Source organism: Saccopteryx bilineata, chromosome 2, assembly GCF_036850765.1.
Source record: "Saccopteryx bilineata isolate mSacBil1 chromosome 2, mSacBil1_pri_phased_curated, whole genome shotgun sequence".
Classification (NCBI taxonomy): Eukaryota; Metazoa; Chordata; class Mammalia; order Chiroptera; family Emballonuridae; genus Saccopteryx; species Saccopteryx bilineata.
The window spans coordinates 335632909-335659723 of NC_089491.1; the positions used below are offsets into that span (position 1 = coordinate 335632909).

The window sequence follows — 26815 nt, forward strand, 5'->3', positions numbered from 1 at the left end:
ATGGTGGAGGGCCATGCACCTCTAATGGTGATAGGTTATAAGACCTGAAGGGATTCTGTGCAAAAGCATTGGGCAGAAGTTACTCTTGCGTTGGGGCTCAGAGGGCTGGCTGGTCGGAGAAGCCTGCTCCCCCATAGTAAGTGCTCAGTTAATGTGAGCTGAATGAATGAATGAATGAAAAGCATTGATGAGGACTTAGCAAAACTGGGACTTGAAAGGAGAGGAGGTCTGGGTGAGGGGAAGAGGCGTTTCTGGTCAACAGGCCTGCTGGTAGGGGGGCTGTGAGCGGCCAGCCTGACCGGAGCAGAGGCAATACTTGTTGGACTATAATGTCACCTAAGTGGAGGTGCACCTTGAGAGCCAGACAGATATACTTAGATTGTATCTGGCCATTAATGGGGAGTCATGGAAGGTTCTTGACCGGGGCAGTGCCAGGCTGGAATGCTGGTTGAAGGCTATCACCTTGGCTGCTGTGTGCAGGAAGATTGAACTGCAGAGCCCCGGGCCGCTGTCAGAGGGCTCCCACTCCAGGGTGGGGGCCAGGACTCCCTCTGTGGTTCCGGTAAGGGCAATGCCAGGTAGGAAGGGTACAGAAACGTGACTGAGACTTTCATCCAGGAGCCCGGGGGGGTGTTGACGTGACTGAACGATGGAGAGATGGGAGCAGGAGGAGGTGTGGAATAAAGCAGAACATGAGGTTGGCTTTGGGTCTGACAACTTTGAGGGGACAAGGGGACTTCACGTAGAGGCGTCTGGCTGCTGGGTGCGGGGGTGAGACATGAAGCAGCACCCCCAGCTCACTAAACCAGAACCCCTGGCCAGGGAAGGAGAACGGGGAAGCCACCTGGCGCTCTTGTGCGCATGTGCTGCAGGTGGAGGTCCGATGGGGTGGAGGTGCCTGGCCGCCAGGAAGGTCTCCAGCTTGGTCTAATAATGTGTGGAATCCAGGCCTGGATTAAAGGAATTTAAACCTGCCAGTGATGAGCAGCCAGGCTCCTTGGGAGGGGGAGCTATCAGCCGGTTCCAGCAGCTTAGATAACCCGGAGCTATTTCAGGAAAAGAGCCCTAAGAAGATAAACAGGCCAGTGGCCAGCAGATGGGCAGATAACCTGTGCTTATCCCTTATCCGAGGAAAGGCGCAGTGAGAGAGGGCCCTCTGGGGACAGGGTCCTGGGAGACAGGAAGGTGCCCGAGTGCGTCAGAGGGAGAGAAGGGGGGGGTGTAGGAGTGAGACCAGGGGCGACGGCTCTGGCTGGGTTGGGGGCGTTGCCTGGCCCTGGCCTAGTCCCTGTGATTCTGATGGGAATTGGAGGTGGGGAGTCACCCCACATCCAGGAGCTCTGGATCTTAGTTGGGGGTCTGAAAGCCCAGCAACAGCACCAGCGATCGCAGGCTTTTTACCTTTTATTCTTTCCTGTTTTTCATGAGCCAGTTACTTGCCTGAGCTCACTGGAGGCACAAGCCTAGAGTGGTACAGTGTGTGTGTGTGTGTTTGGTATGCTAGGTGTGTATATGGGTGATATGTGGAAGTGGTGTGCGGGGCTAGTGCATGGGTATAGCTTGTATAAGTGGCTGTCTGTGTGAATGTGTAGGTGATATGTGTGGATGTGTGGTTGTGGACATGTGTGTGTGGCGTGTGGTTGTGGTTGTTTGTGTGCAGTGTGTGTGTGTGTGTGGCGGGCAGTGAATGTGTGGTTGTGGTAGGAATGAAGCAGAATGAGTAGGAGGACAGGCTCCTGGCCCAGCCCTCACCCCCACTGTCTTGAAAACAGCACCGATCTGCCACTGCTCTGCGCTCACCAGTGGCTGTGGCTCCCACAGACTTCAGAGCATGGTCCAGATGCCTCAGGCCATCACGGGGGCCTTCAGGATTCATCGCTAGGCTTTGTGCCACCTTGCCCACCAGCCCTCCCAGGCACCTCCTGTCTCTTCTGCCAGGCTGGTGTCTTCCTGTCTCTGGGCCCCGGTGACGCAGTTTCCGCCCTGTGTAAGTTCCTGCCCACACTTTCCCCCTCAGTAAGTATCACTGTCCTTGAAGCCCTGGCTCCCAGCATGTCCCCCTGATTACACTCTCCCTCCCACCTTAACCCTCCACCAGACCTACCCCCACCCCACTTGTCATCAGTTCTCTTAGTAGTTTTCGGCAAGGAACCTAGCAATCCTTGGGGACTCCTCCGTGATATCACAGAAACAGAGGGGTGCTCTCTCTGTGGACTCCCTCCAGTTGCCAGCCTCCCAGGCTCTCCCAATTCAATGGAGCAGGAATGGAAGAAGGATCAGTAAGTCCCTGGACCTGTGGCCTGGTGCCCTTGGTGACAGAGGTAGGATCTGTCCTTGAGTCTCCCTCCTGCGGGTCCCTCCCCTGACTTCAGTAAATTCTCTCCCTCTGTGAGCAACTGGCCAGCTTCCTTTTGCTTGGCCCCGGTCCTGGCGGACACCACACTCCTCACCAATGCTGCCTCCAACATGTAGCCACTGCCAGCAATTAGCTTATGTGTTTGTGATATATATTCACACCCAGGAGCATACAGTGGGTATCGCTGTGCAAATTGCTCCCCCACCCAATAATACCATGGCCATCTTTCCAAGGACTGCATATTGGACCCAACTCATTCTTTTCTCTGGCTGTTTAACATTCCAGGGCATGCATGTACCATAGTGTTTTTATTTGTATTAACTAATTAACTTATTTGGAGAGAGAGAGAGGGACAGACAGGAAGGGAGAGAGATGAGAAGCATCAGCTCGTTGTTGTGGCACTTTAGTTGTTCATTGATTGCTTTCTCATATGTGCCTTGATATGGGTCTCCAGCCAAGCCAGTGATCCCTTGTTCAAGCCAGTGACCTTGGGTTCAAGCCAGCGACCATGGGGTCATGTCTATGACCCTACACTCAAGCCGGCAACCCTGCGCTCAATCCGGTGACCTTGGGGTTTTGAACTTGGGTCCTCGGTATCCCAGGTCAACACTTTATCCACTGCCATAGTGTTTTTAACAGGTTCTTTCCCCATTATACTGAGGAACTGTCATGAGCAAGGCACTAGTTTAGGAACCAGAATTTACAATCTAGTAAAAGAGGAAATCTAAAAGTAATTAAGTAAATAAGCAGGAGCATTATGGATAGCATTCAGTGTTATGAGGAAAAAACAACAACAGGGGTTTGGGGAAGGTATCACTCTGGAGGTGACATTTGATAACTCACATACAGCCTGACCAGGTGGTGGCGCAGTGGATAGAGCATCGGACTGGGATGCGGAAGGACCCAGGTTCAAGACCCTGAGGTCGCCAGCTTGAGTGCGGGCTCATCTGGCATGAGCAAAGAGCTCACCAGCTTGGACCCAAGGTCGCTGGCTCCAGCAAGGGGTTACTCGGTCTGCTGAAGGCCCACGGTCAAGGCACATGTGAGAAAGCAATCAATGAACAACTAAGAAGTCGCAACGCGCAAAGAGAAACTGATGATTGATGCTTCTCATCTCTCTCCATTCCTGTCTGTCTGTCTCTATCTCTGCCTCTGTAAAAAAAAAAAAAAAAAAAAAAAAAAAAGAGTTCTCTCCCTTCCTGCCTTTCTGTCCCTATCTGTCTCTGTCTCTGTCACAAAAAAAAAATAAATAAATAAATTTAGATAACTCACATACAAACTTCTGAATAATGAGGGGGATTCATACTTGGCTGTGTCCAGTTTTGGGCTAGGACACACATTGCTCCTGGCTGCTGTGAGCTCATGCGATGAGCTGGTGGAGAAGGAGATGGGGTGAGCCTTCAGACAGCGGTCCTCCCTCTTACTCGGTATTCTTGGGGCCGTGGCAAAGGGTCCAGGATGGCTGTCGAGGGACAGATGTGCAGACTGGTCTGCAGGCCCACATCCCCTGAACGTGAGCTCATTTTCACAGGCCCAGCATGAGTGTCATTGGACCGGGCCAGGATCCAGTACTTTCTTTTTTTTTTTTATAATACCCAATTTATTTATTTTTATTTATTCATTTTAGAAAGGAGAGAGAGAGAGGGAGAGAGAGAAACAGAGAGAGAGAAGGAGGAGGAGCAGGAAGCATCAACTCCCATATGTGACCTGACCAGGCAAGCCCAGGGTTTTGAACCGGCGACCTCAGCATTTCCAGGTCGACACTTTATCCACTGCACCACCCCAGGTCAGGCCAGGATCCAGTACTTTCTTACTCTTTTGACCTCTCCAAGTAATGAGGAGACTTTCTTGTTTGTAAAACTGATTAAATCAATGCCTGTTCTGCCCCTGCTTTTACTAGATAATGTCTGTGGATGTGTGAGTTTCCTAATGCTGCTGGGACACAGGACCACGAACTGGGTGGCTTAAAACAGCACACAATTGTCATCTCACAGTTCTGGATGCCAGAAGTCTGAAACCCAGGAGTCAGCAGGTCGGTTCCTTCTTAGGGGCTGTAAGGTATTTCCCGCTGAGGAAGAAAGAAGGACGTAACCACCAAGTGTGGAACAGCAAAAGCTTTATTTAGAGCGCATCTCGGGTGAGGTTCACTGGTCTACAAGACAGGGGCCAGGGAAGTCGCGCAGATTCCCTGGCGTGGGGTGGGGTGGGGGGTAATTTATAGCATCGGTAGGTGTTCAGGTTGATATGTCATGGTGAAATCTCATTGGCTAACAGATTTTTTTCACAGTGCTCCTGGGCCATTTCTTTTGGCGGTCATGGGTGTGGGTGGTTTTGGCCAAAGTCCCCGGACCTGGTTCCTCATGTGACCTTCCCCCATTGCCAACTGTCCTCACAGGGGCCCAGAGGGAGAACCTGCCCCAGGCTTCTCTCCTAGTTTCTGGCAGCTGTCACCAATTTCTGGCAAGTGACAGCACATCTCCAATCACCCCCGTCACATGGCATTATCCCTGGTGCCTGTGTCCAAATTTCCCTCTTCTTATAAGGATGCTAGTCAGTCACTGGGTTAGGGCCCGTCCTAATGACCTCCTCTTAACTTACTTACATCTGCAAAGACCCTATTTCTAATTTATTTTTAAAATTATTTTATTTATTCATTTTAGAGAGGAGAGGGAGAGAGAGAAAGAGAGACAGAGAGAGGAGAGACAGAAAGAGAGAAGGGGGTGGGAATCAGGAAGCACCAACTCCCATATGTGCCTTGACCAGGCAAGCCCAGGGTTTCAAACTGGTGACCTCAGTGTTCCCGGTCAATGGTTTATCTACTGTGCCACCAAAGGTCAGGCAAGACCCTATTTTTAAATAAGGTCATATTCACAGGTGTTGGGGGTTGTGAGGCCCTGGACACAGTTCAGCCCCTAACTGTATGTATTGTCAGCTCCATCATCATCATATTCATTGTCATCATTATCATAAAGAATCAATGTTAAAAAACAACCACACCAAAATGTTTTAGTAGCAAACTGAATATGCGTATTTTTTGTGTGTGTGGGACCACCACCTTACACTAGGTCTGCTTTGATACAAAACACGTGTCCACCCTGAGTAGCAAGTGAAGGGAAGCAGAGTGTGCCAGCCCCAAATATGCCTCTTAGGGATATCAATAGGCTGGTTAATTTCAAGAAACCGCAACACGGGAGGAGCTGTGGAAACCAAGTAGAAATTGCCCCGTGTAGAAGGGCATTTGATTCCTAAGGGAAATCTCCACTTGTAAAGGTATTTCCTCACCTTCCCACAAAGTGAATATGTAAATTTCTAAAAACTTTCAACAGTGGAGAAGGCAGGACTTACATCTCCATTACAATCTTACCCTTGTTTACTATACTTTTCCTGATAACCTGCCCTAACCTATTCTCCACCTCCAAACATCTTTGGCTTTAGCTGAAGGGGGTATTTAAGGTGTTTGGTTTTTGTCGAGTTACTCATTTTTGTGGGTCTCTCCCACGTATAAGGAGGTATCCAAACTAAAAGTTATTAAACTTTAGTTTCCAGCTGTGCAGGTCTCATGCCAATTTGTTTATTAGCCCAGCCTGAAGAATTTAGAAAGGTGGGAGGAAATATATCTTTTCTGTCCCCACACACTGGTCTGACAGAGTGCCAGCGTTCTGGCCTCTGCACGCTGCCGAAAGCCCAAGCATTGGCCACATGTGAAAAATCTTACCGGGTAGCTCAATTGGTTAGAGCATCGTCCCTATACGCCATTATTGTGGGCTCAATCCAGAGTCAGGGCACATACAAGAGTTAACCCATAAAGGCATGGATAAGTGGAACAATAAGTTGATGTTTCTCTCTCTTAAAAAAAAAAAATCAATAAAAATAATTTTAAAAAAGATTAGCCCTAGCCAGATAGCTTGGTTGGTTAGAGTATCCTTCTGAAGTGCAGAGGTTGCTGGTTTGATCCCCGGTCAAGGCACATACAGGAACAGATGGATGTTCCTGTGTCCCTCTCTCTCTCAAATCAGTAAAATAGAGATGTAAAGATTTAGAAAAGTCTTGCCCACTTCCTCCCACAACCTTTGTGATTTCAAGAGCCATCCTGGCTGGCTTCTCACCCGTCACTTCCCACTTAGGTGGTCACAGCTGTGACGTCTTTTCCTTTCTAACTTGTCCCCTGAGTAGCATGCTGTCTTTTCTCAGCTTCCCATTAGTATTCCGGTGGGTGAACTCACTGAGGGGAGCCGGGAGGAAGCTGGGCTGAAAGGCGGATTGCAGACACATCAGGACACATCACACACACACATTCAGCCCCAAGACCCCCATTCCTGGACCCCATCCAGATGTGTCCCTTCTATTATTTTTGTTCTCTTTTCCTCTTTAACTAGATCTTGCCTGAAAACAGCCTGAACGTTGCTAAGGTAACGCCTTAGAGACTCCCCTAAAACATCATTGTTTCATTTCTGTAGCGGGCAACCCAGAGGAATTTGCTATTTGTTTAAGAGATGAAAGCCACAAACTTCCACACATTCTTCTCCGGTTTCACTCCCCTGCCATTGTATGGCCCAGCCCAGCCAGAGTGGAGCATGTTGGTGGAGGGGGCTCAGGGGACCCAACAAAATAGTGGGCACTTGTGAATGGCCCTTACCATCCAAAGACAGAGGTTTGGGATTTCTCTTTCTAGAACCCTGGAAAACAACTGTCCTCATGAGGCACTGAGGAGGCCTGGAAGGGAAAGGAAACCTCCCAAAGATGACTCCACCAGGCTCAGCTCTGGAAGTGATGAATTGATTGCACTTTCCCTTGGGGCCTCAGTGTCCCAGAGGGTAACTCTGGGAAGGGGCCCAGGGACCAGGGGCGCCAGTGAGCAGCACATCTAACCTCTGTGAAAACACATGGAATGTGGCCCAGGGCAGGAAGGTGTTTTAGGAATGCAATGGCCCATTTGATGAACTTTATCAAGAATCCACTGAGGTCTGCCTGAGGGCAAGATAAGCCCTGGGCAATGTGAGATGCAGGTGATGGTGATAGGGGCCTCTGGGATTTACATCCTTTGATCTGGAGCTTCTCACCAGAACAAGTGCAAGGTTCCTACTCTGCTTTGTTGCCTTGGTCCCATTTCTTTCTGTCTTTGTTTTCTTTCTATATCACTATGTTTCATTCACTGACAATAACCTGGCTCCCATTCTATGCTGCATCCAAACTCCCTGAGCTGAAGAATTTGATTGGTTCAGGTTCATTAGCTCCTGGGCTGGGCGATCTCACAGGATGCTGGCTGACCAATAGAGGGGCAGCACTGCCCCCCCCCCCCCATCAAGAGCTCACTTGTAATCCAATCAGCTGTGGCCCATGTGCAGCAGCTCACATAGTGTGGCATCACATCTTTAAAGAGAGCTGTAGATGTGGCAGGTCTTCCAATGCTTGCTTGTTCTTCTGTCCAGTGCAAAGTATATGAAAATAGGATGCTTTCAGGAGAATTCTGAGGAGAGAGCAAAATGAAGGAGATTGACTGAATTTTGTGGAGGGAAATGATGTGTGACATTATGGTTCCCCTATCATCCCGGGGAGACAGTGATAAAACATGCATCGTTCACCTTAGACTTGTCTTTTGGAAGGAGATCTGTTGTGCTGACTCTAGCCTCCTGGTGGACACAGGCTGCCTCTAGGGCACAGCCACAACTGGATATGTGCAGAAAACCTTGAGAACTTGGGCCTTGAATGGAAGGAGAAAATAAGAAGACTATACGGGAGTAACAAAATCACGTGTATGTGAACCCAGAGAAACCTGTGAAGAGACATCAGGGAGGCAGATGGACAGACACAGGCACACACCCAGACAGGTACACACAGAGCCAGAAACACGGAGAGACCCGGCACACCCATGGAAACAGGCAGAGATCTGAAGAGGGCTGGCAGCCCATGTGACCTGGGCTAGTGAAGTCAACACTGCACCATCCCTTCGTCAGGAGGGTCGACCTTCTAGCATGAGAAGGAGGAAGGGGCATCTACCTGGATGTTCAGGTTGTCCTGATGAAGTAGCTGCTGTGCTCATCTTCAGAAGAAGGAAGGGAAATGCTAGCCAATCAATAGTATCCTTTTTCATAGGAAAAAGTGCTCCTTGAAGTTAAAAAATGAAAGAAGGGAAAGAAGGAAGAAAGGAAACAAGAGTAGACATGCCTTTGAAGAAGTTGCCGGACCCATAGCAGTGCTTTTAAAAATTTTTTTAATTTATTGATTTAAGAGAGAGACAGAGAGAGGAACATTGATTTGTTCCTGTATGTGCCCTGACCTGGGACTGAACCCACAACCTCTGTGCTTTGGGACGATGCTCTAACCAACCGAGCATCCAGCCTGGGCCCCAAATGAGTTGAAATATCTGTTTAGTTTGTGGCTCCAGCACTCAGGGAACACTGTGATACCTCTCCCCATCTGGAAATGACCAGTCTGGTTGAGGAGCCCACATGGCACACTAGGGTGGCTGTGTCTGCCTATGATTCTCATTTCCAGCCACCCACATGGGAACTGGGACCACAGAGGAACTAGATACTGGATTCCAGCCACAGCCAGTCCTGTAGGGCAGATCTTGCCCCCGAACAGCTGGAGAGGGAAATGTGGTCAGAGGTAGAGCTCACACTTGGGCCTTTGGCTGTCATGTCTAGGAGGAGCAACCTTGAAGGTCTTTTTGTCCAACCCTTGAATTTTTCAAAAAGAAAAGCTGACACTTAGAGGTTAAGTGAGTCACCTGATGTCATGCAGTGAGTTAATGGTTCACCTGGCATTATCAATGGCTGCTGTCCCTTTACTTAGGTCAGTTGTCTTTTTATCACTTGGAGGAAGACCAGGTCCGTGGAGGCAGGGCTGGTGGAGACAGAACCTGACACGATGTATGAGGGAATCTGAGAGGGGTCAGTTGAGAAAGTACTGGGGAACTGTCAAAGAAGTCTCTGCTTCATTTTACCTATTGCATCTTCCCTCCTCTGGGACAGCTGTGCCTCAGTAAAGACTTCCTTTTGGTCACAAAGCAGATGGGCTGACTCACGCCTTTCAGAGCACAGGTGATCTAGACAGCGTCAGGAAGGGAGTGAGTGGAGAAAGTCCACTGGCGACCTTCAGGGGCAGGTGTTGGGCAGATAAAATGTATTATGCTCACTTTGTTAAAGATGGCACTGCCCATGTGGAGGCCGTTGCCCAGGTAATATTAATGTGTGTCTCTGTGGGCAGGCAGAATTCCTGTAGCCTGGGGCTTGGTTTTGGGATTAAGCCTTTCCCACCTGTTTTGATGTGGGGTGGTACAATCCCATCATGCCTCAGAGAAGTGACTTTGTATTAGAGACTTCCCTATTTTGCATATTGGATTAAGGGTTTGGATTTCTACACTATAAAATGGGGACGGAGTGGGAGCTTGTGCTCTTGGTTCCTGAGATTATCATTAGAGGAGAGCAGAAAGAGGCCATGTGGCTAGGAGAAGCAGCCAAGATGGTGAAATATTGAGTGAGAGGCCAGTTTGTGCAGTTTATGCAGGGAGAAGGAAGGAGATGGGGAACTGAGGAGAATAAGGCTGGTGAGCTAGAAACCTTTGATTCTAGGAAACTCGGATAAGTCAGTGGCTTTGTGAGCACTGAATGTGAGTGGGTTTTGGAGCCCAGTGTGTATTTTTACTTGCCCGCCGGGTGCAAGCTAGGATTAAAGAAGATGGCCCATCAGTTTTTGGCTCCATTGTTTCTTTACCGACTGTCCGAATCCAATGCGAACCTGCATGGGCCAGGTGGCTGTGATAGTGGCCCTGGCCGTGGCTCCTGGCTTTACAGCAGGCTGTGATGTTAGTCACCGCAGAGAGGCTGCCAGAGTCCCCTTCTCCCCCAGCTACTTGTGAATCTGTTGATTTGGATGCAAACTGTTTCTGGTGGAAGGGGCCCCAGTTCTGAGGAGAACAAAGGCCGTGGATCTCCAATTGGTGATGGAGGGACTCTTGTTCACAACAACCGCAAAGCCTTGCTGGCAGAAAGGTGTGTGGAAGTCTGAAGGCTAAAGAGGACTCCTGGGTAATTTTCTGATGAAGCCCTGCTGTGGTGTCCCTGTCCTTTATTAATGTTTTTACACTGAACATGCCCGATTCTCATCTCTAGAGCAGAGGTCAGACTCTACGTGGGAGGTGGTTGGACGGAGACAGCCAAGTGCACAGGGGTGTGGCCAAGTGTACAGGGGTGTAGCCAAGTGCACAGGGATGTGACACCTTGCAGAGTCATCAGGACCCAGGCATCCTGGCTCCCAGTTGTGTCTGCCAGCACACAGGTGACTTGGATGTCCTCTGTGTTAAGCCTAATCCGGAGGGACCTGAAACATTGAAGACACGAACAAAGAGCCAAAAACTGATAGGCCATCTTCTTTAATCCTAGCTTGCACCCGGCGGGCAAGTAAAAACGCACACTGGGCTCCAAAACCCACTCACATTCAGTGCTCGCAAAGCTACTGATTTATCCAAGTTTCCTAGAATCAAAGGTTTGTACCAGCCTTATTCACCTCTGTTCCCCATCTCCTTCCTTCTCCCTGCACAAACTGCACAAACTGACTTCTCACTCAACACTCCGCCATATTGGCTGCTTCTCCACGTGGCCTTTCTCTGCTCTGCTCTCTAATGCTAATCTCAGGAACCAAGGGAGCAAGCTCCTGTTCTGCCCCCATTTTATAGTGTAGAAATCAAAACCTTTAATCCTATATACAAAATAGGGAAGTCTCTAATACAAAGTCACTTATCAGAGACATGATGGGATTGTACCACCCCACATCAAAAAGGGTGGGAAAGGCTTAATCCCAAAACCAAGCCCCAGGCTACAAGGATCCTGCCTGCCCACAGCCTGCCCCCAACACACATTAATATCACCTGGGCAATGGCCTCCACGTGGGCAGCGCCATCTTTAACAAAGTGAGCATGATACATTTTATTTGCCCAACAATTACACATCAAAGCTTTATTGTCTAGCTTGGCCAAGCGGCAGCAACTCCAAAAGTGGTCTGAGGGAGTGCACGCCAGCCCTTTGTTCTACTTGGTTTATAGTTTTGTAGTGAGAAGTACAGAGGCAAAAATTGTAATTAGGAGCCCTTTACCACTATTGGTTATAGTCATATATCCTTTAACATGATAGGACCACGTTCAATTTGCAAGCCATACATCATTTTGGAGAAAACAAAATTTACAAGTCAACACAATGGCAGAAAGATATCTTTTTACATATTAAAAGGCATTCCCATATTATCTAGTGTTCATCTGCTATCTCTGTCCGGAGTCACACGTGTTAACTACATGCATTTACATAGAAGAGGTAGTTTCCGTGGGGACAAATGCCCGCAAATGGCTCATAGTTATAAGAAAAGGTTTATTTTGGCTTTTCTCTCCCTGCACCTGGCTAGCCATTCACCCCTTTCCCCACAGATGTGGTGGAATGTCTGGGGATCCATGTTTTCCTCCCCTTTGCATTTACAATACAATGGCAAGATCTATCCTGGTTATACCAATCACACAGTACAGAGACTATTCTCACAATTTTTCTGCACACCTTAACCCAAATTAATAAAATGTTCTCCAAGCCTCTTAAAATATTAATATTAATTCTGTAGTTTTTGGTACCTTACAACACCTGCGGTGAAGTGGCTCAGTGGCTCCTCACCTGGACCCCAGAGAGTGCAGGAGGACAGCTCCTTTTAGAGATGAGCTGGACAGTTAGAACACTGATGACTTGGGCCTGGGGCTGCAAAGTGAGGGAAGAGAATACAGGGAGGAAGCAAAGGAAAACCAGTCTCCCCCATGGTACCCCGCACCGCAAGTGACACAATGAGTCATTAATATGAGAAAAGAGCCACCAAATTCTTTCTTTCTTTCTGCTCTCTGCTCAGGATCTTCTTTTCAAATGCAAAGAAGAGACTGGGAGCTCTCTGTAGAGTCCGGTAGGCCGGATCTCCATCTCAATGCCTAGAGACAAAGGCCAAAAAATGTGAGGAATTTCCAAAGCACCTCCTTCAAACAGGCATCTCCTCCACCCTCTGGCTCAGCTCCGGACGCTGTGGATGGGAAGGTGGCTTTCTGTTCTGGGCCAGGCCTGGCCCACTGCCCACTTGATAAAAGCTCGTATCTAAGGAGAAATGAAATCAGAAGTCTTTCTGTTCGGCCTCATGCTCTCGTGCCCATGTAAGAAGATACTTCTGTGAACCCGGGGGGGGGGAGCCTGGTGAGGGGCCCCAGGACATGGCCTGATAGTTTGCACTGGGCAGTCCACACTCTGCCTCTGTCCTCCACACACCTGTGCAGCCACCCTGGGGACCAGCTGAGTGGCCGGATGCACCCACTCTCTCCAGGGCAGTGGGACCATCTTCATTTTCTGAAAGAGGTCTCATATGGCTCAGGATTCTCTAGTTCTGCTTTGGAGGCTGAACCAAAAGGCTGGAGCCTCCAGGACATCATAGGAGTGAGGACAGAGACTGGGAGAGCCCTGGCCGGATAGCTCAGTTGGTTAGAGCATCACCTTGACATCCAGAGGTTGCCGGGTTCATCCCTGGTCAGGGCACATACAGGAACAGATTACTGTCTTTCTCTCTTTCTCTCTCCCCCTCTTCCTTTCTTTGTAAAAATCAATAAATAAATTAAAAAATAGACTAAAAAAGACTGGGAGAGATGAGAGACTCAATGTACCAGGGGCCCTTGGCAGTCTGGACAGTCTGCCACCTCTCACTGTGCCTGCTTATTTAACACTCTCCTCTTCTTCCCTGAAAGATCTGGGATTTGATCATGGTCAGGGTGGTCCCTGGGACTCCTAGAAGGTGAGGAGTGTAAAGCCAGGAGCCGCCATCGTGACCATTCACATGCAGGTTCGCATTGGATTCAGACAGTCGGTAAAGAAACCATGGAGCCAAAAACTGGTGGGCCATAGTCTTTAATCTAGCTTGCACCCGGCGGGCAAGTAAAAATACACACTGGGCTCCAAAACCCAGTCACATTCAGTGCTCACAAAGCTACTGATTTATCCGAGTTTCCTAGAATCAAAGGTTTCTAGCTCAACAGCCTTATTCTCCTCAGTTCCCATTTCCTTCCTTATCCCAGATACAAACTCTGTACAAACTGGCATCTCACTCAGTACTCCGCCATCTTGGCTGCTTTTCCTGGCCTTCTCCACGTGGCCTCCTCCCGCTGCTGGCTCTATTCTCTCTGCTCTCTCATGCTAACCTCAGGAACCAAGAAGCAAGTTCCCGTTCTACCCCTATTTTATAGTGTAGCTTCACAACCTCTAATCCAATATACAAAATAGGGAAGTCTCTAATACAAAGTCACTTCTCTGAGGCATGATTGGATTGTACCGCCCTACATCAAAAAGGGTAGGAAAGGCTTAATCCCAAAACCAAGCCTCAGGCTACAAGGATTCTCCCTGCCTTTAGCCCACCCCAACACACATTAATATCACCTGGGCAATGGCCTCTTTAACAAAGTGAGCATAATACATTTTATCTGCCCAACAAGGAGACACAGAAAAGATGACAGCCTGTAAAGCCAGTAGCCACGGCCACCATCACAGATGCCTGGCCCATGCAGGTTTGCATTGGATTCGGACAGTCGGTAAAGAAACAATGGAGCCAAAAACTGATGGGCCATTGTAAAGCCAGGAGGCAGGGCCACTATCACAGCCGCCCAGCCCATGCAGGTTCGCATTGGATTCGGACAGTCGGTAAAGAAACAAAGGAGCCAAAAACTGGTGGGCCATAGCCTTTAATCCTACCTTGCACCCGGCGGGCAAGTAAAAATACACACTGGGCTCCAAAACCCACATTCAGTGCTCACAAAGCCACTGACTTATCCGAGTTTCCTAGGATCAAAGGTTTCTAGCTCACCAGCCTTATTCTCCTCAGTTCCCCATCTCCTTCCTTATCCCAGATACAAACTCTGCACAAACTGGCATCTCACTCAGCTCTCTGCCATCTTGGCTGCTTTTCCTGGCCTCCTCCACGTGGCCTCCTTCCGCTGCTGGCTCTACTCTCTCTGCTCCCTCATGCTAACCTCAGGAACCAAGAACAAGTTCCCGTTCTACCCCTATTTTATAGTGTAGCTTCACAACCTCTAATCCAATATACAAAATAGGGAAGTCTCTAATACAAAGTCACTTCTCTGAGGCATGATTGGATTGTACCACCCCTCATCAAAAAGGGTGGGAAAGGCTTAATCCCAAAAACCAAGCCCCAGGCTACAAGGATTCTATCTGCCCACAGAGACACACATTAATATCACCTGGGCGATGGCCTCCTCGTGGGCAGCGTAATCTTTAACAAAGTGAGCATAATAGATTTTATCTGCCCAACAGCCATCATCTTTAATCCTAGCTTGCACCCAGCGGGCAAGTAAAAACACACACTGGGATCCAAAACCCACTCACATTCAGTGCTCACAGAGCTACTGACTTATCCGAGTTTCCTAGAATCAAAGGTTTCTAGCTCACCAGCCTTATTTACCTCTGTTCCCCATGTCCTTCCTTCTCCCTGCACAAACTCTACACAAACTGGCTTCTCACTCAACACTCCACCATCTTGGGTGCTTCTCCTGGCCTCCTCCACGTGGCTTTTCTCTGCTCTCCTCTGCTCTAATATTAATCTCAGGAACCAAGAGAGCAAACTCCTGTTCTACCCCATTGTTGGGCAGATAAAATGTATTATGCTCACTTTGTTAAAGATGGCGCTGCCCACGTGGAGGCCGTTGCCCAGGTGATATTAATGTGTGTCTCTGTGGGCTGTGGGCAGGCAGAATCTTTGTAGCCTGGGGCTTGGTTTTGGGATTAAGCCTTTCCTACCCTTTTTAATGGGGTGGTACAATCCCATCATGCCTCAGAAAGTGACTTTGTATTAGAGACTTCCCTATTTTGTATATTGGATTAAAGGTCTGGATTTCTACACTATAAAATGGGGGCAGAATGGGATCTTGCTCTCTTGGTTCCTGAGATTAGCATTAGAGAGCAGAGAGCAGAGAAAGGCCACATGCAAGAGGCCAGGAGAAGCAGCCAAGATGGCGGAGTGTTGAGTGAGAAGCCAGTTTGTGCAGAGTTTGTGCAGGGAGAAGGAAGGAGATGGGGAACAGAGGTGAATAAGTCTGGTGAGCTAGAAAGCTTTGATTCTAGGAAACTTGGATAAGTCAGTAGCTTTGTGAGCACTAAATGTGGGTTTTTGAGCCCAGTGTGTGTTTTTACTTGCCCGCTGGGTGCAAGCTAGGATTAAAAATGATGGCTCATCAGTTTTTGGCTCCATTGTTTCTTTACCGACTGTCCGAATCCAATGCGAACCTGCATGGGCCAGGCTGCTGTGATGGTGGCCCTGGCCACTGGCTTTACACCCATTTTATAGTGTAGAAATCAAAACCTTGAATCCAATATACAAAATAGGTAAGTCTCTGATACAGTCACTTATCTGAGGCATGATGGGATTGTACCACCCCACATCAAAAAGGGTGGGAAAGGCTTAGTCCTAAAACCAAGCCCCAGGCTACAAGGATCCTGCCTGCCCTCAGCCCGCCCCCAACACACATTAATATCACCTGAGCGACAGGCTTCCATGTGGGCAGCGCTATCTCTAACAAAGTGAGCATAATATATTTTATCTGCCCACACAGCCCGTAATCTTTGGAGGGTGACACAACCCATGTGGAAGGACTCCTGTTTCCGCCTGACAGTGTTAGTGAAACTGTTTGCTCACTGATGGCCTTGACCTACCAACTTGGGAGTTCTGCCTCAGTCTCTCCCTGTTCCTGTCTGGCTGCCCTTGCCAACTTTGGAATCTGTAGTAGCATCTTCTGGCCACAGTATCTGGCTCTGGGGTCTTGGTGTGGGCTGCAGTCTGGGATTCCCTTTTCCCATCCTCTACAATTTACTTCTCCCCACCCACCGCACTTCACCTGCCAGACTTCTCATTCATCCTGCTCCCACTCTGTTGGGCAGATAAAATATATTATGCCCACCTTGTTAAAGATGCTGCTGCCCACGTGGAGGCCATCACCCAGGTGATATTAATGTGTGTTGGGGGTGGGCTGTGGGCAGGCAGAATCCTTGTAGCCTGGGGCTTGGTTTTGGGATTAAGCCTTTCCCACCCTTTTTGATGTGGGGTGGTGCAATCCCATCATGCCTCAGATAAGTGACTTTGTATTAGAGACTTCCCTATTTTGTATATTGGATTAAAGGTCTGGATTTCTACATTATAAAATGGGGGGCCCGACCTGTGGTGGCGCAGTGGATAAAGTGTCAACCTGGAAATGCTGAGGTCGCCGGTTCGAAACCCTGGGCTTGCCTGGTCAAGGCACATATGGGAGTTGATGCTTCTAGCTCCTCCCCTCTGTCTTTCTCTCTCTTTGTCTCTCTCTCTCCCTCTCTCTCTCCTCTCTAAAATGAATAAGTAAAAAAATAAATAAATAAATAAATAAAATGGGGGCAGAACGGGAGCTTGCTCTCTTGGTTCCTGGGATTAGCATTAGAGAGCAAAGCAGAAAAAGGCCATGTGGAGGAGGCCAGGAGAAGCACCCAAGATGGTGGAGTGTTGAGTGAGAAGCCAGTTTGTGCAGAGTTTGTGCAGGGAGAAGGAAGGACATGGGGAACAGAGGTGAATAAGTCTGGTGAGCTAGAAAGCTTTGATTCTAGGAAACTCAGATAAGTCAGTAGCTTTGTGAGCACTGAATGTGAGTGGGTTTTGGAGCCCAGTGTGTGTTTTTACTTGCCCGCCGGGTGCAAGCTAGGATTAAAGATGATGGCCCACCAGTTTTTGGCTCCGTTTCTTTACCGACTGTCCGAATCCAATGCGAACCTGCATGGGCCAGGCTGCTGTGATAGAGGCCCTGGCTACTGGCTTAATACACCCCCAGAGCAAAGTCTGTTCTCAGCATATTGACTCTTATCCCATCCAACATAGAAGATACCTCCCTTCCTCTCCTCCTCCTCCCCCACCCCCCAGGTCAGTCTGATGTTTCACAAGCTTTCTATTCCTTTGCACTGCCCATCACACCACCATCTGGCTCCACCCATTTTTCCTCTAGGTAACTTCTCTGACAACCCCCACCCCCACGCCTCTGGGTGTCAGGTGGGCCTGGCCACAGATCCCTGTGTAGCCTGCGGCTCTGTTACTTTGCTTTTTCTTGGGGAATTAAACTGTTTTTCTTCCTTTTTTTTTTTTTTTTTTACACTTTTGGAAGCTTTATTAAAGTCAGACAGCAAGAGGAGCACACACTGACTTTGCCATCTATCAATACAACCATCGGCAAGAAGCTGAAAAGAGTATTTTGTCCGTTCTGTTTATTGTGGGCAACCGTCTGTGACTGGTCCCTACTGTCCAAGGAAAGAGGCCATGGGGTCATCTGGCCTCTGACGCTTCATCCTGTAAGCCTCCATTTCCTCCTCGGTGGGTTCCTGCACTTCATAGATGCAGTTGTAAGGCCGCTTCCTCTCATCAATCTGCATGAGCTCCTGGACATGAAGTAGGCGGGCCTCCTCTGCATTCAGCGCCTTTTTCAGTTTCTCATGTTTCTTCTCTTCATCATTGCTATCTGAGATGCTCTTTCGATGCTTCTTCTTCTTTCTCTCCTCTTTTAGTTTTTCCTGATGCATCTCCATGAGGGTTTGAGGTTTCTTCATGGCTTCTTCTCCGGTTGTATCATTCACTATACATTCCTCTGAATTAGCACTATCCTTCCCAGCTTCTCCAGTACAGTAAGAATACTTGAAGAAAGAGTGACAGTATTTGTATCCCCATTGGCCTTCCTTCCAGTAAGATCCCCAGATATGCGTGTGATTATGGATCTTCATGTCCTCCTCATACTTAGAGCAGGGGACAGCCCGCTCCTGCCCTTTGATGACAGTCCTATGTCTTGAATACTCCACATAGTCTTCCGTATGAGCTAGAAGCAATTCAGCTGGAGGGGCATCCAAATGTTCTAGGCCACCATACTTTTCCAGGATGCTTTCTTTCTGCTGTTTTTTGAAGTCTTCTTTTTTGACTTTGAAGGACTTATACAACAGCTCTAGTTTTGTAGGATCAGCCTGCAGATGCACTTTAGATCCCTTGTCATAGGCTTCCCACGCAAACAACTGTGTCTGAGCCATTGAAATGATATCTCCCGTGTACCTAACAAAGTTATCTCCTGCATAGCTCACTTCATCGGGATTCTTTCCTGCATTGGCGTAGGGATTCTCTCTCATTGCTCTTGTTTTGGGATCATAGTAAGCAGAATTTGGATCTAAATTCCGCAAATATTTTGCAGTATCTTCTCAAATCCTGAGATTCCGAACAGTAATCCGTCTCTTAGAGTCAAAGTTGTCCAGGCATATCAATATCATCGGCATATTTATCTTCATCCTCCTCTTCACTATTATGATCTTTTTCCATCTGAGAATTTGGTTCCTCTTCTCCCCACTGGTGTTTTGGAGAATTAGCCTGTTCCACTAATTTTCCCGAGGCTAATTCTTCTTGGAGTTTCTGGGCTTTCAGTGTTTGTTTTGCTAGATCGACTTTGGCATATTCTTCTACAATTTTCATGTGTTCTTCTGGATTGTAGCCATTCCACTGTTCCCTCTTCCCATCAGAGTCAAACATCAGCTGAGGTTGGACATGTTCGTCAGGAGCTATGTTAGTTCCGGTAAATTTTGCTCCAACTCGCCTAGGTCTGTCAAAGCAGTCTTTCTTTTCGTGTGTCATGGCCCCACAATTTTCACACACTCCTTTGCGGTACTTAGTAGTTACAGAATTCTCTTTTACACCCCTGTTGTACCATTCTCCAGACAAGCTGTACTGTTTTTGTTTTTTTGGTTGTGGTCTCTGGTGCTTTAAAGTAGGCCTTTTTGAAGGATCGATATACCATGGCACTGAAGAAATATACTGAGGAATATGAGGGTTGATGTCTTTTCCTTCTTCATCAACTTCGGCAGGAGCATTACCCAGTTTTCGCTGTTCTTCTAGCTCCTTCTTCTTTCGCCAGTCCTCTATGGTCATCTTCTTCGGTTCCTCCAAACTCATTTCTTTGGACCCCGACAGGGGGGCAGTATTAACGGTATCTACAGCTGCAGCCGCTATTGTTATCCGGCCTTCTCTCAGTCTTGTCTGGGGGGGGGGCACAATACCACTGGATAGAAACAAAACCAACCCGCCCACTTTTATTTTCTGTTTTAGCGTTCCCGGTAGCCACCGTGGGACATGTGCACTAACAACTCTTTGGGTCTCGCCAGATCTTGCGAGTTTTGCCAGTCTTCCGACTCCCTGGAATAGTTTAGCCCTGTTGTGATAGTTTTTTCAAAACCCTGATTTGTTCATATCATGTCCCACCACCCAAGCTTAAAACCCTCCCATGAAATGCTGTGCAAGAGAAATATATGGATATTACACTTTTTCAGACTAGCCACATTTAAAGTGCTTAAGAGCCATAAGCGGGTAACAGCTATTATACTGGGCAGTGCAGCTCCAGTGACAGGTTTTTTACTTTCAAAACCACTGAAGAGATAAAAAATAAGGAACAGAGGGAAGACAAGATGGTGATGGAGTAGGCGGACGTACCAACCTCCACCTCCCAGAACCAAAGTGGATCACAAACCAATCTCAAGAACCATCATCTGGAAAAACCAACTTTGGACCAAACCAAGAGGACTCCTCAACCAAGGAACACTGAGGAAGGCACACCGAGCCTGGCAGGAAAAGCGGAAATGCGGAGAGGGCTGCCCGGCCTCCCTGAGCTAACGGCAGCTCACAGAGACTAGCGTGGGGGGAAGCGAGTCTAGCAGAGAGGGGAGGGTCCCGAGCCCCAGGAACAAAGCCCCAGCCTGCAGCCCCAGAGCCCAGAAGAGGCGTAAGGACAGCACTTAGCTGGAAACAAGTCAGGACACTGTTCGTGAGAAAGAGACCGACCTCTCAGACCCAGGATTCTCCCTAAAGGGACCGCGCAGAAAACCTCTCTCACAACCACTCACCCAGGGCTCCAGGGGGATGGGGAGAGAAGTCCCGAGCAGCAGGAAGAGAGTGCAATCCAGGAGGCACAGGGAGAAACACCTTGAGAGACAGCCACCCCAAGCTCTGGGACGAGTCACTCCCCAAATCCGAAGTGACCACCTCCCCTGGAACCAGCAACCTGCAAAGGGAAGCAGGACACCAGCCAAACAAGCTCTCCTGCGGCACCCAGAGCAGAGTTGCCCAGAAGGAGGGAACCCTCGGGACTACAGCAGTGAGTGCCAGGGTCTGAGCTGTAGCGCCCGCACCCACACGGCTGACGGCTCTCCCGAGGGCGGGCGGCTGAGGACGCGGAAGCGCGGCTCTGTCTGCAAGGCCAGAAGCCGGCTGGCCACCACTGAGGCCCAGGTATGAGCTCAGTCTTGCCCGGCTGGGGAGGAGGGGACGTGCAAAAGTGGTCAAGCCCAGCTGCGGGCCACCTGCAATCCCTCTTCTTTCCTTTTCTTTTTTCTTTTTTTTAAATTTATTTATTTTTTACAGAGACAGAGAGTGAGTCAGAGAGAGGGATAGACAGGGACAGACAGACAGAAACGGAGAGAGATGAGAAGCATCAATCATTAGTTTTTCATTGCATGTTGCAACACCTTAGTTGTTCATTGATTGCTTTCTCATATGTGCCTTGACCACGGGCCTTCAGCAGACTGAGTAACCCCTTGCTGGAGCCAGCGATCTTGGGTTCAAGCTGGTGAGCTTTTGCTCAAACCAAATGAGCTCGTGCTCAAGCTGATGACCTCGGGGTCTCGAACCTGAGTCCTCTGCATCCCAGTCCGAGGCTCTATCCACTGCGCCACCACCTGGTCAGGCTTCTTTTCTTTTTTAAAATTGATTTTAGAGAGAGAGAGAGAGAGGAAGAAATCTGTCCCTGTATGTGCCTTGACTGGAAATTGAACAGGCAACCTCTGTGCTTTGGGCTGATGCTCTAACCAGCTGAGCTATCTGGCATGGGCTCTGATGAAACTTTGAGCCTCTTTTTTTCTCATCTGTAAAATAGGGAAATGAGTACCCATCTTATAGGCCTTGGTGGCAATCGTGTGGTATGATCAGAGCATTGCGGTAAGCACTCAACAAATGTCTTCTCTCCCCCCCCCCCCCCCCCGAATCCCCTCCATTCTGATGTATTCAGTCTGCACTGCATTTGTGGGCATTTCGGGCTTTGAAGTTGTTTTAGGGAACTCAAGTGCATATTGGTAGCACTTACAATCTTATCATGACTTATAATATCCTGGATGTCAAGGGAGATGCTATTCCAATGACTCCCAAAGTGACGTCCTCTGATCCCACCAGTATCACCTGGGAACTGGAAAGGAACGAAAATTCCTCAGCTCCACCCTGGTCCTGATGAACCACTGACTCTGGGGTTGGACCCAGCAATCTGAGCTGTAACACGCTAGTGCAGTGCACGGTCAAGTTTGACACCCACCTCTCTAATCCATGCAGGGAGCAAGAGTGCTCTGCGAAATAGTTGAGGACTCACCAGGATGCGTGAGCTTCAAAAACCCAATGAGCCTGGCCAGGTGGTGGCGCAGTGGAGAAAGCATCAGACTGGGATGCAGAAGACCCAGGTTTGAGACCCCAAGGTCGCCAGCTTGAGCGCGGGCTCATCTGGTTTGAAAAAAAAAAAAATAGCTCACCAGCTTGCACCCAAGGTCAATGGCTTGAGCAAAGGGTTACTCAGTCTGCTGTAGCCCCATGGTCAAGGCACATATGAGAAAGCAGTTAATGAACAACTAAAGTGCCACAACAGAAAAACCGATGATTGACACTTCTCATCTCTCTTCATTCCTCTCTGTCTGTCCCTGTCTGTCCCTCTCTCTGACTCTCTCTGTAAAAGAAATAAAAAAAAAAAAAAAAAAAAAAAGAATGTAAAAAACCCAATGAGGCTGACCTGTGGTGGCACAATGGATAAAGCGTCAACCTAGAACGCTGAGGTTGCTGGTTTGAAACCCTGGGCTTGCCTGGTCAAGGCACATATGGGAGTTGATGCTTCCCTCTCCTCCTCCACTCACTCTCTTTCCCCTCTCTTTAAAAGCATTAAATAGCCTGACCTGTGGTGGTGCAGTGTGATAAAGCGTCGGCTTGGAACACTGAGGTTGCCGGTTCAAAACCCTGGGCTTGCCTGGTCAGGGAATGTAGGGGAGTTGATGCTTCCTGCTCCTCCCCCTTGTCTCTCTCTCTCTCTCTTTCTTTCTCTCTCTCTGAAAATTGAATAAATAAAGCCTTAAAAAATAAAAAAAAAATAGATAAAAGCATTAAATAAAATAAACAAACAAAAAAGCCAATGAACTGGCTCTAGCCAAGAAGGTCCTGGCCAATAGCACCATTCTTTGTCATTGACTGTCCATTCAGTCCCTAGAGGTAGGTGCCTTTCAGACAGTTGTTTTTCTTTTTCTTCCCCTCAGCTCATTGGAAGAGGGAAAGAAAGCATCTTCTGCATGCTTCATTGTGCCTGTCCGCTCACTGACAGTTTGTGGCAGCCAGGAGCTTGGACGGTGGATGGCTGTTGACAGAGGAGAGGCTCCCCAAAGACCCACTGGCTAGTGTGCACTCCAGGCCCCCAGCTCGGAGCCCTGTCAGTGTCTCCCAGGAGGCCAGGAGGAGGCAGTGCTGGCTGGAGGGAGGAGCTCGGGCTGCAGGCCCTTGGCCTGGGTGGAAGCTGGGGGAAGGTCTGCCCGTACCCCAGGCAGCTTTCCTTGGGGACCAGGGGCTGCCATGCGGCCGAGGAGGGCCAGCCTGACATGAATGGAGACCTTGTATGAAAGGCCTGACTGGGGCTGGGAGCCACAACACAGGGGCTTTTCACAAGCGACCTCGCCACAGAGGCAGCATTGAGCGTGACTGGTGGCTCACAGGCCGACGTGGGGTCCGGTGGATGCATGGCATGGATGGAACAACACTGCTGCTCCCCTTGACCTGGAGGAGGGGAGGGGTTCTTAGATATCTCTTCTCAGAGGGGAAGGTGCAAGGGTCATATTGTCCACTGCTGAAACTGCCCTGGCCCCCTTTGTCAGTGTTCAAGACCAGAGCAGGGGGACAGAACGTGGGCACTGTGGTTGATGTGTGCAGGGAGTAAGCTGGCGTGCTGGGCAGGAATGGGTTAAAGACAGCTGCTTGGCAACATCCCCAAAGCCTAACTCCACTGGGGCCTATGTTGGGAGACAAGGGAGGCTGCCAGATGCACTCTATCTGTGAAGGGTATAGAATCCCAGCGCCCCCCCCCCCCCCCCGGGGTCACAGAGAGGTGAGGAAGAGCTTCAGCTTTGCTGGGGGCTGTGCAGAGGCTCCAAGGCAGGGACAGATGACAACTGCCCAGGGGCAATCAGGACAGGTGTGTGTGTGGGAGTGACAATGGGCGTAGTGGCATGTGAGTTTTTAATGCTTCCAAAGGAAGAGTCTGCTTCCCCTAGAGATAGACACCTCCTCTCTGCCCGACACCCGACCTCCCCTTCCCAAGGTGGTTAACTGTTCCATTAGAAGATTGCCGCCCTGGCCGGTTGGCTCAGCGGTAGAGCGTCAGCCTAGCGTGCGGAGGATCCGGGTTCGATTCCCGGCCAGGGCACACAGGAGAAGCGCCCATTTGCTTCTCCACCCCTCCGCCGCGCTTTCCTCTCTGTCTCTCTCTTCCCCTCCCGCAGCCAAGGCTCCATTGGAGCAAAGATGGCCCGGGCGCTGGGGATGGCTCTGTGGCCTCTGCCTCAGGCGCTAGAGTGGCTCTGGTCGCAACATGGCGACGCCCAGGATGGGCAGAGCATCGCCCCCTGGTGGGCAGAGCGTCGCCCCTGGTGGGCGTGCCGGGTGGATCCTGGTCGGGCGCATGCAGGAGTCTGTCTGACTATCTCTCCCTGTTTCCAGCTTCAGAAAAATGGAAAAAAAAAAGAAGAAAAAAAAAAGAAGATTGCCGGCTGCCTCCATCTTCCCCGCTGCCTCCCTTTCTGGGGTGATCAGTTGTTCTGGTTTACTTGGAACCAATGGATTCTGCACAATGCATGACTTTTGGAGCTAAACCTGGGACAGCTGGTTACTCTACTTCTATCTTTGATACCTTCTACTACATTTGAAACGTCTCACACTTATTTCTCACGCCTCCCCCACCCCAAAGGGGTTCATCTGATGGATAGTGAAAACCAGGGGTCCCCAAACTTTTTACACAGGGGGCCAGTTCACTGTCCCTCAGACCATTGGAGGGCCAGACTATTAAAAAACTATGAACAAATCCCTATGCACACTGCACATATCTTATTTTAAAGTAAAAAAACAAAACGGGAACAAATACAATATTTAAAATAAAGAACAAGTAAATTTAAATCAACAAACTGACCAGTATTTCAATGGGAACTATGCTCCTCTCACTGACCACCAATGAAAGAGGTACCTCTTCTGGAAGTGCGGTGGGGGCCGGATAAATGGCCTCAGGGGGCCGTAGTTTGGGGACCCCTGGTGAAAACAAAAGGGGGTGTGCCTGTGTTCGCCCCAGGTTAGCGTGTTGATGGTATGCTGGACGTGGAGGTGCCCTTTGTTAAGATCAAACGGGGAAGCACGTTGTGGCTGGTGGTTTCTTCAGTACCATCCGATGGAAGTGAGGGCCACGCAGTCCTCGTTTTCCCTCTTGTAGACTCTTGCATTCTGCCTGGCTGGTCCTACCCATCCCTTAAAACAGCGCAGGTGGTGTGAGCTGGCCTCCTATGTGCCTACAACCTCATATATGAGGTGCATTTACATAAACCCCAACATACACACACACATATGCACATCTGTGCATGCGGACATGTTTGCCCAACACTTCACGCTCAGCTCCTTATCTGCTGCGGTGGAGTGTGATCCCCTTAAAGAAAGAATTGTTTTGTGTTTCTGTATCCACTATCACATAGAAAGGTCAATGTGTGTTTGCTGATAAATGAATGAATGGACGAATTATTCCCATTTACGCAAAAGAATCAGGGAAGTCAGCATGGACAAGGAGGCCTGACAGGTTGGCTTGGGTCTAGCAAGGTGGAGATGGGGCGGTGGCCTTCTGGGCCGGAGCTGTGTGACGCCAGGTCAGGTCAAGGCTTGAGTGCCTCCCTCCCGGCCGTCCCTGCAGAGCAGCCCCCTGCCAGCCCGTCTTGGTGTCTGCTCAGTCCCAGGCTGGGCGGCTGCCGTTGTCATGCTATGGTGACTCACTGCTCTTGGGGACTGGGCCGTCTCCTGAGCTCTGACAGGCAGACCCTGGAGAGCTGGGGAGCAGCCCTGTCACAATGACAGCAGCCTCAGGGGACCGCTCAGTTTTCAGGGGAAATGCTGTTCTGTTTTGACTCTTCTGTCAGAATCAAACAAATGATCCCAACCAGGTCATCTTGGGCCGCTCGCGGTACATGTTCAGCCATCTCTCTCCTCTGGAGTCCTCCCCCCCCCTCCCCCCGCTGACTCAGCCCAGCTGCCGGGGCAGCCAGCAGACTCACAAGCCGACAAGCTTGGGCAGGAGACCCCCTGCAGAAAAGCCTAGAGGTAGAGGGAGGGGATGAACCCAAGGGGAGCCCAGGAAAGCCAGGGGCCTGGGCCACCCGCAGGGCCCCCAGCAGGGCCCCGCTAATCAGGGCAGACCCTCCTGACCCTCCCTCCACCTGCCACACTCTGAACCATTTCTCTCTTCCTTTCCTCCCTTCCTTCCCTTTCCTCCCCACTCTCCCTTGTCCTTACATCGTCTCTCTCCTCCCCGGCCGGCAGTCCTGCAGCTTAGCTCAGGGGAGGATCCATGGATGAATGCATCTCCCTCAACTACCCTCTTTTCTCCTCCCTCAACCACACTGCTTTATTCACTCAGCTCTGTCCCGCACTTAGAACAGCGCCCAGTACGTTATAATCAATGAGTGAATGAACGAGGCCGAATATTCCGTCCTGTACACTCTAGCCTATAGCGATTCAGCGCTGGGTGATGCCCAGGAACTGTGTTTGGAAGCTTCCTGGGACAGACAGGCATGAACCTGGGGCTGGGAAAGCCCCCTGCAGTTCTAAAATCTTATTTATTTATTTTAATTCTTTAGGTTCCAGGGAAATAAAGAAGATCCCTAAGTCTAGTCACTCTGGAACATGAACTTAACAGAATTGTCTTTTCTTCTGTGGGTCCAGAATAGTCAATTAAAATGCAGTTACAGCCTGATCTGTGGTGGCGCAGTGGATAAAGCGTCGACCTGGAAATGCTGAGGTCGCCGGTTCGAAACCCTGGGCTTGCCTGGTCAAGGCACATATGGGAGATGATGCTTCCAGCTCCTCCCCCCTATCTCTCTCTCTCTCTGTCTCTCTCTCCCTCTCTCTCTCCTCTCTAAAATGAATAAATAAATAAAAATTAAAAAAAAAGAATTGTTTAAAATGCAGTTACAGCCTGACCAGGCGGTGGCGCAGTGGATAGAGCGTCAGACTGGGATGCGGAAGTACCCAGGTTCGAGACCCCAGAGGTCGCGCGCGGGCTCATCTGGCTTGAGCAAAGAGCTCGCTAGC

The 26815-nt window shown here is 49.5% G+C and overlaps 1 protein-coding gene and 1 long non-coding RNA gene across 3 annotated transcripts in view; one reads left to right on the top strand and one right to left on the bottom strand.

Moving 5' to 3' along the window:
* Window positions 1–1119: 1119 nt before the first annotated feature.
* On the top strand, window positions 1120–12928 carry LOC136323429 (uncharacterized). 2 transcript variants are annotated; one of them, XR_010728969.1, is made up of 5 exons: window positions 1120–1193; window positions 1773–2279; window positions 3984–4142; window positions 4257–4388; window positions 12236–12928. It is a non-coding gene; the product is annotated as an uncharacterized lncRNA (long non-coding RNA). The 2 variants fall into 2 exon arrangements; XR_010728970.1 differs by having other exon boundaries at window positions 1120–1185.
* A 4743-nt stretch (window positions 12929–17671) lies between these two features.
* LOC136322611 (pre-mRNA-splicing factor SLU7-like) overlaps window positions 17672–26815 on the bottom strand; it is a 62734-nt gene continuing 53590 nt past the window's right edge. Inside the window, 4 exon segments of the mRNA XM_066254536.1 lie at window positions 17672–18667; window positions 18669–19447; window positions 20593–20652; window positions 24714–24775. Coding sequence (XP_066110633.1) covers window positions 17677–18667; window positions 18669–19447; window positions 20593–20652; window positions 24714–24775 — 1892 coding nt within the window. The 3' untranslated portion in view covers window positions 17672–17676.